Source organism: Cydia pomonella, chromosome 3 (assembly GCF_033807575.1).
Source record: "Cydia pomonella isolate Wapato2018A chromosome 3, ilCydPomo1, whole genome shotgun sequence".
NCBI lineage: Eukaryota > Metazoa > Arthropoda > Insecta > Lepidoptera > Tortricidae > Cydia > Cydia pomonella.
In genome coordinates this window covers 17,646,280-17,660,882 of record NC_084705.1, presented here as the reverse complement: position 1 = coordinate 17,660,882, position 14,603 = coordinate 17,646,280, and the positions used below count along the sequence as shown (strand labels likewise).

The following is a 14,603-nucleotide window of genomic DNA, read 5'->3' as shown; positions in this document are numbered from 1 at the left end:
GGGCAAAATTTCAGTACATCTAATATGGTTTTCTTTATGAAAAAAAAAAGTTAACAAACAGAAAATTTAAATAATGCGATAATAAGTGCAACTGTCCAGGAAAAACCTCGATACTGAGATGTTTTCACTCTAAAATCAAATGAGAACGGTACTGCATTAATTAATAGTGATGTCATACATTAGAATTTCCGTCAAAGCTAGCCGGTCCCAACTAATATCTCTAATTGGTATCCTCCAATTAAAGGATTAGGTTCAAATTTAATTTGAAGGATAGCTCCCAAACTTCACTTGCCTTCTAATATTGAAACTTACAAAACAGGGTTAGACTAGTTATTTGGCTGGCTTGGTGGCAAGAGTGATATTATCGAGTAAACAATTGGAGCCGTACTCACAGTAAACTGGTAAAAACCCTTTTGAAATGGGATTCCTAGCAGATAGGATTGCGTTTACAGCGGGTTACAGTAAAGCGAAAAAGGGCCAGTACGTCAGTATAACCGACTTCTGTTGGTTTACATGAGTAAAATAAAGTTATATTGTCATTATCTTCTGATTTTCTATTCATTAGGGTTAGGGAATTAATGAAAAAAAAAAAGAACTTAACTTAAGAGTTCTACCTATGAAATACTGCAAATACATTATTTGGCTACAAGTAAAAAATGTTAAAAAACTTAGGTCGAATTTAATTAGGTCGTTAAATTCGTCAAACTTAATCGTAATACCTCCTATTAGGGTCGATTTTTATATTAACGACTTTTTTTTCATTAGATTTCGACTAAATTTGGCGAATAGATAGTTCCTTATTCTGTACATAATATCCTAAAAAATCTTAAACTGAGTTATGAAAACGTTTGATATTTTTATATTTTTTTTGACCCAAATTGGGATTTCGGATGTATACCACCCAGAATGAGGACCTCTTAAACCAGCCAAATCTTATCCAAATCTAACGGAAATAAAATCAGCCTATTTATCAGCTGCCCCAAATAACAGATTATTATATACGACCCAATAATATGACTTCTAACGTAGATTTACTCGTATAAGGCATAGATTCCTATTCCATACATCCCTAGTGAAGCAATTTCAACTGCGATATTATGTCGCACTCGTTCAAACGGCCCTCACAGTACTCAAGGTCGAGTCGGTTTGAGTACCTACAAGTCTCAGTTGCAAATAATAAAAATACAGGAAAGTAAGTATCGAGTTTAATATATTTTTACGTAATTGTAAATACAAAAATCCAAACCTTCATTAGCCGCTATTGCTTATAAATGTTGCAGTAAAATGAATAATTTTTAGTCCAAATGAGGCATGCTGTTTACATTCTAAAATAAATACGCTTATTTTAAGTTCCTTGTAGTATTAAAGAAACTTATATTTTGCATTATTTTATTTCAAAGTATGTTCGTTTTTTATAAAATTTCATTTTAAATTTAAGTTTTATTTTATGTAATGTTCGTTTTAGATTTCCGAGACTATAGCCCCAATACTGAACAGGCTCGTGAGGTACCTCACTGTTTGTAAAAAAAGTATATAAATTGATTCAAGTATAGTAAAAGCTTATTTGTTTAAACCTTGTTGCCAAAAATGAGGCGTGGCTCCCCCCGCGATTTTGTCGCATCGTTACATGTACATGCGGTTCACGTCCAGGCCAATTTTGGTGTCTAGCAGTGGTTGCCGCGCACCGCTACGGAACAGATAATTTTTGTTATATTTTCATATTAGTAAATTTGATAGATTTGGTATTAGGTAAATGACCGATATATTTGACATTTCCTACAGTAATGCAGTCGACCGCGGCAGTATTGCTGCTGCCGACTGCATTACTGCCACAAAGCTTTAGCTATACTACAATCATACTCAAATTTTAAGGGTTCATTGTTATAATGGAATCTTAAAAAGCTTTTGTTACAAAATTAAAAATCTACACACTTCCAAATTATAGATAACGAAGTATAAAAATGTTGTTAAAATACCCCTACTCTGACGGGAATAAATAAATACTGCCAACATTCTACATATTTTTTAAAATATTAAACTCATTTTTAGTTTAGTCAACATTTGGTATAGTTAAATTATAAATCTACTATTTCAAAGATGCGTCACAATCCTTCTCAAATAAAAGAAATTCTAAATTCAAACTGACCAAACCATACATGCTAAAGAAGAGACGCTTTACATAAAACAATTCATACATTGACCCGCCTGTTGCTATATCTTCTGAACGCGCATAATTATATTGCTGTCAAGCTCGCACAGTGACATTGGCAACCGGCGTCATAGGCGAGGCGGGACAGCAATAGAATTATGCGCGTGCAATAGAGATAGCAACCAGCAGATTAAGAGGATACGGGAGCTGAGTTTTAAATAATTTAGGTGAATATATCCGTCTCGCTAACGAATGCGGTTCCTAAAACTAGTGCGATAAGGACAACGCCATTTTCGGCGAAAAATCCTGCGTAAAAATCTTAAAAAATTATGTTTCGTACTTTCGACTGTTTCCTCCTCCAAAACTTAACCAAAAACGAAATTTTGAAATCTAAATGATAATGAAATTATCTGTGTCAGACTGTTTTGCTTTTTAGGCTAATTGACAGTTTTGATTACCATGCTTCTCTTGGCGGCCTAGTAAATTAGGCCGTTTTTGTAAATATTTGTAGTGCACTAGCGCCTTAAGAAACAAAAATATCAAAAAAAGCAAAACAGTCCGACACAGATATTAATAATAATAATCTGTGTTGAAAAAACAATTGCTCTAGCTTTAAAAACCACGGAGGAAACAGTCAAGTACGTTTGTGGAGAAATGACCACTCCTGTTGCCTCAATATAATATATATGGAAAGCAAAGCGTCTGCTTTACAGTACCGTTTCCAAGCGGGCACTGTGAAACGTCTAGAGCAATATTGTTGAGTGGCTCTCTCTTACGAGTTTTATCCGGCGTCCCATTGCATCTCGCGAGATAAAATGCAGAGCAAACGTACGGCGGCTATACAAGTTCCTTTTACATTTTATTGTAGTTCGATACGTATTGAATGTGATAACGCCATTTCGCTTGCCCGGCATGGGGTCAAACTTTGTACGTACGTTTGAACAAACAATTTAAATATGATATTCCGTAGAAAAACAGAATAGTTAGAATTAATTTATTTGGCAACTTACGTGATCTAGCAGCTCTTTCCAGTAGCGACGTGGTTGTTTAGAGATTATGAAGATTCACCTCAGACAAAAAAAGTGCATACGTAATTCAACGGTATATTAACGGTTTATAATAGACCCCCGAAATAAGTCAGACCGCATCGTTCCAAAACACCCTACGAGTCTACAATCGTAATAATTAATTAATGAAATAAAAGTTTAAAATTTGATAAAAACACCATATTTTACGCATTTTATTATACAATCAAAACAATGAACTTATACAAATTTACGGAATTGTTACGCAGTAAATAATTCTACTTAACTACTTTTAACGATCTATACTATAATTGACAATTGATTTGATTTAGTATCCGCAATTCGGACCGTATCTTACAAAGTTTTCTTTTTTTTTTTAAAGTTGTCGATTGAACTGTCAATTGATGTTCGTTAAGTCATTATTTTCGTATTATTTTATTGAAATTTCTTTCGTTTTGTTTTATTATGGTAATTAAAGTTAATTGTTAGAAAACCTTTAGAAAACATGAGTGAAATAGTGATGAAGACGGATTAAATTTTTTCAGGTTGTATTTTTTGATGGCTGACTGACGTGAAAAATTTTGGGTACTACACGAGATCAAAGTTATTTACATCTCGTGCGCTTTTGAGTCCCTTACTACGCTCAAGATTCGCTACGCTCGTGAATCTATTATAGAATCTTTCGCTTGCACGGGACTTTTGAGTCCCAAGCACTCGAAGAAATATCAAACTTTGCTCTCTTGTTGTATAAATAACTATTTTCATCACACTTGCTCAAAATAGACATTCATGCAGGTATACTGAAGGACAAAGACATGTATTTAATGATTCTGATTTTGTTAATGATTCTAAAAAGCTATAACTCATTAGCTTTTTAGGGTTCCGTACCCAAAGGGTAAAACGGGACCTATTACTAAGACTCCGCTGTCCATCCGTTCGTTCGTTTTCTTCGCAAATGTGACGAAAAATATTGTGTGTAACTCTGGGTGTAAGAATGCAAACTCGAGTCTTTAATGAATCATGTCATGTCAGTCATGTAAAGATCTCGCTTGCAAAATTTCACTTACCTCCCCCCCCCCCCCCCTCGTTGCTCAATGTACTATTTATCAACATGGAGATATACTAGTTATTTGTTTTACAAGGGGGCAAAGTTGTTGTTTAACCGCTCATGCTAATATTGATACACAAGCAAGCGAAAGATTCCAAAATTGAACCACGAGCGTAGCGAGTGATTCGAGAAGTGGAATCTTGAGCGTTGCGAGGGTTTCAATGCACGAGGGTTAAACAAACTTTGCCTCCGAGTGAAACACAATATTTTTCACCACACCAACGCGAGGAAAATACTAACTATGAAATACTAAAAAAAAAATCAAACCAAATCAAATCCAAAAGAACTTAATTAAAAATATATCATCTAAAATCATCATTTAAAAGTCAATTCTACCAGCTAACATAAGGAAACAACTCATAATTTGCATTTGATTACTTCGCCCCACATGTGGATAAAATTCAACTTTCTCATTAGTTTTTGAACAATCAAGAGGGCCTTTACCAGTTGGTGTGGTGAAAAGATTATTTTCTAAGTCCGTGTTTATCACTAGCGAGCGCTGAACGTAAAGTTGCCAGCTCAAAACACTGCTACCCAGACAAATGTATTCATTCCAAATTTAAGTATGAATTAATTAATGTTAATATGGAAAGAAATAAATGAATACTAATCCGTTCCTCTAACGAAAACTGTACATTTGCGCCATACGTGAAATTTCAATGTCCGTTTTATTAGAATACATATTAAAGCTTATAGGAGAAATTTAAAGTCCCAAACGCTTAAAAACGATTACACTAGAAAAACTATCAATACGGGTAGTCTATGAGTCCAGTAATGACGCCTTCAGGATGTTGTTTGGGTTGCCTCACTAGTGCAGTGCTTCAGGCATGTTTTTAGAGGCTAACACGAATGGCTTTGAAACAATACTGCGGTATCGTGTTGCCTTTCTGATGCACAGAGCTCGAGATAGGACCAATAACTTCCGGAGTGCAGTTCTCGGAAAGTTCGATTGACCACACACATGCAACAAACCAAATAGACGTTTCGACGTCATTATTATGCATCTTAAAAAGGATGAGATGATGAAAGGATGGATATAAAAGCTTAATACATATACTCCTATTGACATTTGCATATCTGATTTCATTCTCACATCGCAGTACGTCGAGCCTTAAGTAATATCGCAGAGTGCTTGCCCTCTGCTCCCCCAGGAACCTACTAGAAATATGTGAAATATGGGCTTGAGGCGACTGCTGTGGTTAAAGAACCGGTATTTGACATATAGGTATTGAGTAGTCTGTAAAAAAACATTAATTGTCTGTGCTTTGAGTCGTACTAATGTTATATTAACGTGTCTGAAACACGCGAGTGGATGTTATATTTTTCATATTAACCTACACCAAGAGGCCAATTCGAACGTATGTTTTTATATATAAATGACGTTAGTTAGTTATAATTCGCGCATGCATTTTGCTCGTACTTGCGCGAGCGAGACGCACGGGCGAATAATAACAAAATGACATCATTTTGATATCAAAGTCTAAAATTGAATTGACTTCCAAAGCGTGTTAATAAATCTGTGTACCTACAAATTCTATAGACCATATTTAAAAACTGGGTCTACCGCGAAATAAAGGCAAAAAAATTAATACTCGATAGATGCGATTTTAAATGTTTCAAAATGTATTCAAAACCCGAAAGTTTTAAATGTTAAATTCTATAGCTTTTAGAGACAAGTGACGCTATAAGTGCTACGACGTAGCTGTAGAGGCTAAGACCGATATTCAGGTTTTACAATTACAATTCGTTAACGTTTTGATATTGTTATACCGCGCGCATCAATAAACGCGAGTAATCGTATCATCTGTGATTAGAATTTCTTAAGGTGTCCAAATGTAGTAGTATATCTAGAAAAAATAAAACTTTTCTCACAGTGTTAATTAAAAATGGGTTCAATTTATGATTTTATGATTTTTATTCGAGCTTATATGAACTATATTTTAGTCTTCAGATTTCTTAACTTTCATAAGGAACGGAAGATATATTTTGGTTTTAGACTGCGTATGACTGGCACACTATCACCTATGCCCGTAATGAATGACGTGCTCTACCTGAGGGAGTGGAGACAAGCGGAGCACTCTATGATATTGCTAAGGGCCTGACACAAGGCGTCAGACGCAGATCGACTTTGATAACGTTTTCATTATTTGTGATGGAATGTTACCAACATATCGATATTTCTTTTGTATCTTTCGACGACGTATCGCTTTTGTTATTATTCCTTTTAAGAAATGTTACAAGAACTTTATGTTGATTGATATTCAGTTTAGATAATATTCGTTACAAAGTTACGATATTCATGCCACTAGGTATTTTAAGAGGGCTCTATTTTCGATTACCTATTTAAAGTAATTATTACATTAATATTCTAGCAGTACTGACCTTTGATTAGGTTGTGACGTCCTAGATACCTCACCTTGTGACTGCAATGAGGACCCTGGAATAAAAATAAATCACGATAAATAACTGAGAGGCACGCATTAACAACTGGTAACAATGTAGATAGTGTTTGAAAAAGTAGTGCTTTAATATTTTGATAAAGGAAGTGGTTACCATCCACATAACACTACTTTAGAACTGTTGTCGATTCTAACCCTAGCTTACGCATTTTACTTGGCAATTTTTATTCAAATTAATACAGTAATCTAGTTTTATTAAGAACGATACACACGGAGACAGATTCTTGAAATCATAATCTTCTTGATGTGATCAAGAATGTAATGGAGTCATAACATTAACTTAATTGAGAAGGCTCGGCAACCGTAAGTCCCGTATGATTGAAGTAACCACATGACCAAGCGGAAGTTAATTACAGATAGCTGGATAATTGGCTATGTACTTTATACCTACTATTGATAAAATGTCATGTAAGTAAATGTACACCAAGCCACAAAATTGCATGGCTCAATACAATGACGAACTCCTATCTTAAAAAACGGCAACGCAATTACAATCCCTCTGGTGTTGCAGCTATGGGCAACGGTAATTGCATACCATTAGGAAATTCCTCTGCGCGTTTGCCTCCTGAATAAATAAATAAATGACACCCACTGGTTTGCTCAACATGACGCAGCGTCTACGTAGGCGAACCACTTGCGAACGCGAGGCGAAGCGGTGAGGCGCGGAAGAAACAAATCGTTGATACATATGGAAGAGTTTTAGGTGAGCGATCTTGCACGAAGGCGTAGCGGCGCGACGCGGCGCGAAGCGGGCGCGTTCAATGCGTTTGATTTTTAGATGCGAATACGACGTGGCTAGAGGCGTGGCGCATGTAGAAATACCGGATTTGATTTGATTAGTCCACTCACAAAATTGGCATAAAGGACTTAAGCGCCAGAAGTATCTATGGCACTTGCGACTACTGTGAGCTCGCTGTGATAATGACTCGACAAAGTAATTATTTAATATTATTAAATTTTTTAAGCTAATTGCGAGGTCTATAGCTCGTAGTTTCGTTTTTTGACAGAGCGTTAGCGATTATATAAAGGGTTTATTACTTACCTACCTATTTTAACATTAGAATAGAAACCCTATTTTCAAGTAAGGACTTTATTTACATAATGGATATACCCTCTGTATATACATTATGTAAATAAAGTCCTTACTAGAATATTACCATTAATAACTAGCTTAAATCTAAAATAGGATCCTGGTGGCATGTTTCTTTATTTTTCCTAAAAGCCGTATTGGATATCCAAAAGGTTTTAATATAGTTTTTAAAATTTAGCCTAATCAAATTACAAACTAACAAGGACTGATTAAAATAAAAGCTTGTCAAAAGACAAGTAAGGGCAAGATATATAATAGTTTAAAGTGCTTCTAAGGAAACTGCTGCTTGCTGAGTGGCTTGTTTAGTATTTATTTTACATCACTTATGGCGTGATACTTTTCTTAACATTATTATATATGTCATCAACGTCGCTTGCGTCGACCACATGCGTTTTGCTAGTGCGAAGGCAGTAATGTAATTGTAGCATAAGTAAGCACATTTTATGTTTATTGGATGGACATATCATCTCTAAACTAATTATGCCCCGTGGTCGTATTTTTTATATATATGTATATATATTTCTATGCGTGTTATTGTTATAAATAATCTATTCCCAAGTATGTCCATTAAATCAATGTCGGAACAAACAGTAATGGGCATGATATAATAAAGTAGTGAGCAAGAAAGAAAAATGTTGATATTGGGAGAAACATGTTTCTTCGTAACTCGGTACAACATCAAAGAACGTCCCGGGAGGAAAGAAGTAGGGGCCCAGGTAACAGACTCGCGGTAACTTCATCGTATTCGATGCCTTACATACGAGTAAACACAGCAATGATCAAATCAAAAACATGCACCGTTTGAAGAAACTCTAGCATGATATAGCAATAAAATATATACTCGTATTTTTTTGTAAACAGAGCGCCCGCCGAGCGGTTTCTGGGCATTCAGTCTGTTAATGTATTTTATTAACTAAATATTACAAAACTAACCTCTCAAACAAACGTTGCTATAGCGATATAATATAAATGAACAACATGAAGTTACCATACACATTAATAAAACATCTGGGGCCTACTGTTTGTTGACAACCAATCATTTGAATTGCCTCTAATGCTAAGACCTTAACCTAACAGCGCCGTGGGCGTATTACTCGCGTAGGTATTTGTCCAAATATTTGCGTTACAAGTTATTTGGCTTCGGCAAATAACGTGATATTTGATGAGCAGATGTTCCGGAAATAGGTAGAACGTAGTTTAATTACTAACAAGTCTTGGGCGCCATTGTAGGAACGATGTGACAAGAATTTGTACCGATATGACTGCATGTGAGTATTAAATATAGGCATTATTGAGGGTATTTGGAAATTCATATCGCAAGGATTTTGATTTTTGATACAAATTATAGAAACAAAATGGTCTTAATAGGTACATAATTTATTTATTCATTTTAAATTTAACGTATTCACTGACAGCGCGAGCTACGCACTACTTTCGTTGCCAATAACACGGGAAAACCCATTTGTGGCGGAAAGCGCCCATGAACAGAGAACCCAACTCTGCTGGCAGTAAATGTGTTAAGCTTATAAATATAGCAATATCCTTTCAGTTCGGCCAGCAACGTGTTATTTCGCCTGACCATAATAAAACTGGGTACTCAAATCCGTAGCTAGTACCACTAAATATTACGATTCTACATAATTATTTGTGCTAATGCAATACAATATTGCATTCGAATTTGTGGGTAGACCAAGGACCATGAAGATATACAGTTTATTTGTTTTATCAAGCGTGCAATAATGGCAGGGCAAAATGTTTACATTAACTCAGTTAGTTATACAGCTTGAATCTGTAATACGCCTTTTACGGCCGACCGCTGTCAATTTGATCTCATATTATACATCGTAAAAAAATGTTTAAAAAACCACAATATGTTTTTTTTATTATTTGAATGCCGCTCGGGTGTAAACAGACACTGAGTTGATCTCACGAGTGTTCCGTTTTTCCAATTTTGCTCAGTATATCTTAAAGCAAATATTCAGCCGGAACAATTAAAAGCCTGAATATAATTACTTAACAAGCAAAGTTTATTTAAGAGAGATGTTTACAATGCCATATATCAAAGCCCCAAGTTTAGGATCTATCTCTATCTATTCTAGATTATTGCATCAAATTACGAGATTGCGAAATGTCACGAAATATTCCCGAGACGAGTGGGACAAGCGAATTACGTAGGTTGCTTCCTTCATACGGATGAGTGGTCTTGGGAAAGTGACAGCTCTCGGAATTGATTGAGAAAATTCGGAATACATCAAGACAAATATTGCGTCAATAAAGAGGGGGGGTATTATTAATGTAATGACAGCTCGTGATGTGCCGTCAGTCTTAAATATTGCAATGGCCTTATTTTTTAGTTTGCTGTTTTCGTTCGACTTTATTATTCCAACTATTTTTTGAAGTGAAAACTTCTTTACCGCCGCTGTGCACTTTTTGTGATGGGAAAATTATGTTAAACTCGCGTCAGGGTCACGTGACCGTCAGATTGAAAATTCGTAAGACGGACACGTGACATCACGGTGACGTGCAAATTGAATGTCATCGAAGCCTGATTACTTTTGAAAAATCGTATCTCATTCAAGTGTGACATTTTATTTTCTTCATAATCAAAGTGCTGTCATAACGGTTAAAGAGGTTTAATCTTTGTTCATTGTGTTGTAATGTATCTTTGTGTTGTTGGGTGTCCATGTTTGTAGATATGTTACGAAAAAGTTAAATAACAGAAAAGAAGCGTGATTACTTAATATGATGGTGAACGATTCATTAACCATTTACTGATTGTGTAGGCTGTAGTCCTGCTCACGTCTCGTAGAATTACTCTGTATATGTTATATATTATTAACACTAAAATTCGCATTTCAAAATATCTTCCACACTCAAATTTACGAGTATTTTCGTAGGTATAATAGAGAATTATCTCTTTTTATAAAACTGCTACTCAACGTTAATATTCAAGTTTTCACTTCTGCCGGCACTCCTGGAGTGCAACCCGATTTTTTAAAATTAATATAGATTTTTTTAAATAAACACAAATGCAATCCGCCACATGCTTCGTCAAAACACAAATGTAATCCGCACCAACTAAATTGACCAATTGACAAATGTGGGTCAATAATTTATAGCGAGTTTAAGAATACCGGCAATTGTAGACAAATAGGTACAGTCAGATGCAGAGAGATGTGATAAAACAACCCCCCCCCCCCCTGCATACAATAAGTCTATGCAGGGGGGGGGGGGGTCATGTACATACTAAACTTCCATAAGTTATCAATATTGATGCGCATCACACAAATATATAAATGCCTTCACCGGGATTTGAACTCTAGAAGACTATCAGCCTCAAAGGAAGAATCACGCTATTAACTAAAGTGGCGGATAAGTAAAAAATAAATAAATTAATACATATTTGGGGACAATCATACACAGAAATACCTAACGCTGAACTCAGTTAAGCTTGTACTATGGGTATTAGGCGACGATATACATACTTATAATAGTTATAACGGATAAATACATACTTAGTTACATAAATAGCTCCAAACTCACCCATATCTAATTGACTGGCTAATCATGTTAATCATCAACTCTTCTTTATTGTAGCGACCCGTTATTTCTTTGTTCGTAGGCACTTTTCGTTAGGTACAAGGCAGAAACAATACTTTATCGCCTACAGGCGTAGGACGTAGCTTGGGCTGGCAATGAATGCGTTAATAATTACCAAATAGTTGTAGGGAATTTGTTCATGTCACCCTAACTAGATGTCGCCGCCACGTCCGACCGAGGCAAGATGGCAGTAATCCCGCAGTCACGACGAATCCGTCGGACGAAGGTTGGACGCTCACTTGAGCCCGGCTTATCGGGAAAGCGGAAAATATTGCTTTTGTTTGTCAATCAACAAAAACCCGTACCAATTGTAACATGGACATAGGATTGTATGAGAAAATGGACTTATACGTTACCTAACTATAAATTACAGGTATTCTAGCGATTGTTATTCCAATTGGGTCTCTCAGAAATGTAAGTCGGCAGATGCACAGGCGCCCATTTCATCACTAACCACGCCAAAGAGAAATAATTAAGTCTAAGAATTCTCACTCCATACATAAATAACAACCCGTTTTTTATAAGATTTAAGCGTAATAAGTAAGTATTACCTGGGCGACCGAGCTTTGCTCGGTTATAACTATATATTGTAATATGGTGGTGTATAGGTGATAATCTTAACTACATTTTTTTAATTAATTAAACTTGTCTAAAACAATAAAAATTAAAAAATTATAAATAAACTTGAACATATATATAAAAAAAAAAACAAAAGTTAGTCACCGGGCGAGATTCGAACCCGCACTCGTTTCTAGCCGTCCGCGTCTTAACCCGCTGGACCAGACGGATAGTGGCCGGTAATACGAAATTAGCGACCATATTCTGCGAAGAAAGAAAAACGCATGAAAACTCGAAAACACGCGTTTTCCCAAACATAAGACTAGATCGATTGTATACAACCCAAAAACCCCCATATACCAAATTTCAGCGAAATCGTTAGAGCCGTTTCCGAGATCACAGAAATATATATATATATATATATACAAGAATTGCTCGTTTAAAGGTATAAGATTAGGTTTAAAACTTAATTATTATTATATTATAATGTATGGATAGCCATGTATAGAGTGAGCACTCTAACCATACTTATTTCTCTCCGTGAGCACGCCGTCAATTGACACTTGAAACTGTAAATTTTTTGTATATCCCAGGGTCAGGAAAGACAATAGGAAGCGTCAAGCGTAAGCGTCACTTGGGGGAGGTATTTTACAGCGGACAGCGTATTGTCATAGTCACGTGACAAATCTCGCTTCTAGTTCTATATGGTCGGATGTGAAAAAAGTCAATTTCTCAGGAGATCCTGAATAAGTTTTGTTTGTCATTATTGCATGAATAATGTGGGATAGAAAGATCATTTTTTAATTGATAAAGGTCTTTTTGCCTTCTATTCTGGATAAGTGAAATCGTTTTAGTAATTAGTACCTGGGCGACCGAGCTTAGCTCGGTTATAACTATTTATTGTAATATGGTGGTGTATAGGTGATAATCTTAACTACATTTTTTACTAAATTAAACTTGTCTAAAACAATAAAAATTAAAAAACTATATATAAACTTGAACATATAAAAAAAAACATAAGTAAGTCACTGGGCGAGATTCGAACCCGTAACACTCGTTTAGCAGTCCACGTCTTAACCCGCTGGACCAGACGGACAGTGGCCGGCAACACGAAATTAGCGACCATATTCTGCGTCGAAAGAAAAACGCATGAAAACTCGAAAACACGCGTTTTCCCAAACATAAGACTAATCTAGATCGATTGTTTACCCCCAAAAACCCCCATATACCAAATTTCAGCAAAATCGTTAGAGCCGTTTCCGAGATCCCGGAAATATATATATATATATATATACAAGAATTGCTCGTTTAAAGGTATAAGATATTTGTTTTGCGCTATGGATCTGATGGTATGCAATTTTTGGTTAATAAATGGATCTATCGACTGTAATTATTATGCTATTTAAAAAGGCGGTATTTATGCTAAATTTATTAGATCCAATTGTTTGATTTCTCTTTGAGGCATAAAGTCGTATTGTTGACTTATTTACACTCTTATACTCTTACATAAAGTCTCAAGTCACTTACCGCCAACCACAAAATCTAAACATTTTGAGAGGCAAAAACGAACGAATGGAAAAAGACGAATGTGAAAATAATGCTTTATGCTTCACGGAAATAAAGAAAATCATGAAATCCGACTTTCTGTATCTCGGAAACTAAAACTCATAGAAATACCAGAATCTATTTGTTAGAAATATAACTCACTATTTATTACCGTTATGTTAAAATGTCATTTTGCTCATATCCGACGTTATAGAATTCGTGTCGAAAACTATCAAGGTTGTGAAACGGAGACCAGATACTGCAATAGGATTTCATAAGCTATCAAAAACATGATGGTTTTTAATTTCATGTTTTGTCCTTGTAGTTTCTGTTTCTAAATGGAAGTAATACTGTCATCGTGCATTCGCATAATTATAATTACTAATATCAAATGTTAAGCGTGTCGCGAAACGAAAATTATTCAAAAACTTTGGGCTAAATGTATCATACTGCGTATTTTAAACCAATTAACGTAACTCTCCTAACCACCCTAACATGCTTTTAGCAATTACCTAAAATTTCTACTTAAGCATACACAAAATTAATCTCTCAGAGTTCATTAGTAAATAGGACTCTTATAAATATTTAGCAGTACTCTAATACATTGCGGGGGCCTGAATTATTTATTAAGTCGGCTCGAGGTGTGGTACTGGCCGTTATCTGGTAGAATACTAAGCAGAAGAAGGAACATGACTTGCTAGTATAGGTAGAAACAGTTTTGTTTGAGTTGGTGTTTCAATGTGATTGTTATACTTCATCCGTGTTTTCCCGAAAACTAATATAAATAGTACCGTTTTTTACCGTACCGTAATTTTCGTGCTACCAATGGTAAACAAGTAAAGTGCTTTCGGTTAATTCTATAAATAAATTTGCCCTGGAAACGAGTTTCACGCAATCTGCCTGCTAACTACGAAATCCGTGATTTTAAGAAAATATATGTAGGAGTGCGTGTAGGTTGTGGTCGTGTATGGATACAGCCGGCCTTACGCTTGTTTGCCACCGCCGCGGATTAAATAAAGTATTTTTTTTAATGTAGATTTTTGAGCTGTTTTCATACGATTTTTTTCCG

General features: G+C 35.5%; 1 protein-coding gene across 1 annotated transcript in view; it reads right to left on the bottom strand.

The window, feature by feature from the left end:
* Nucleotides 1-14,603, bottom strand: part of LOC133516200 (cell adhesion molecule Dscam2-like) — a 294,499-nt gene that overhangs the window by 167,460 nt on the left and 112,436 nt on the right. The window contains exon 5 of the mRNA XM_061848998.1: nt 6,665-6,719. Coding sequence (XP_061704982.1) covers nt 6,665-6,719 — 55 coding nt within the window. The remainder of the gene's footprint in view (nt 1-6,664; nt 6,720-14,603) is intronic.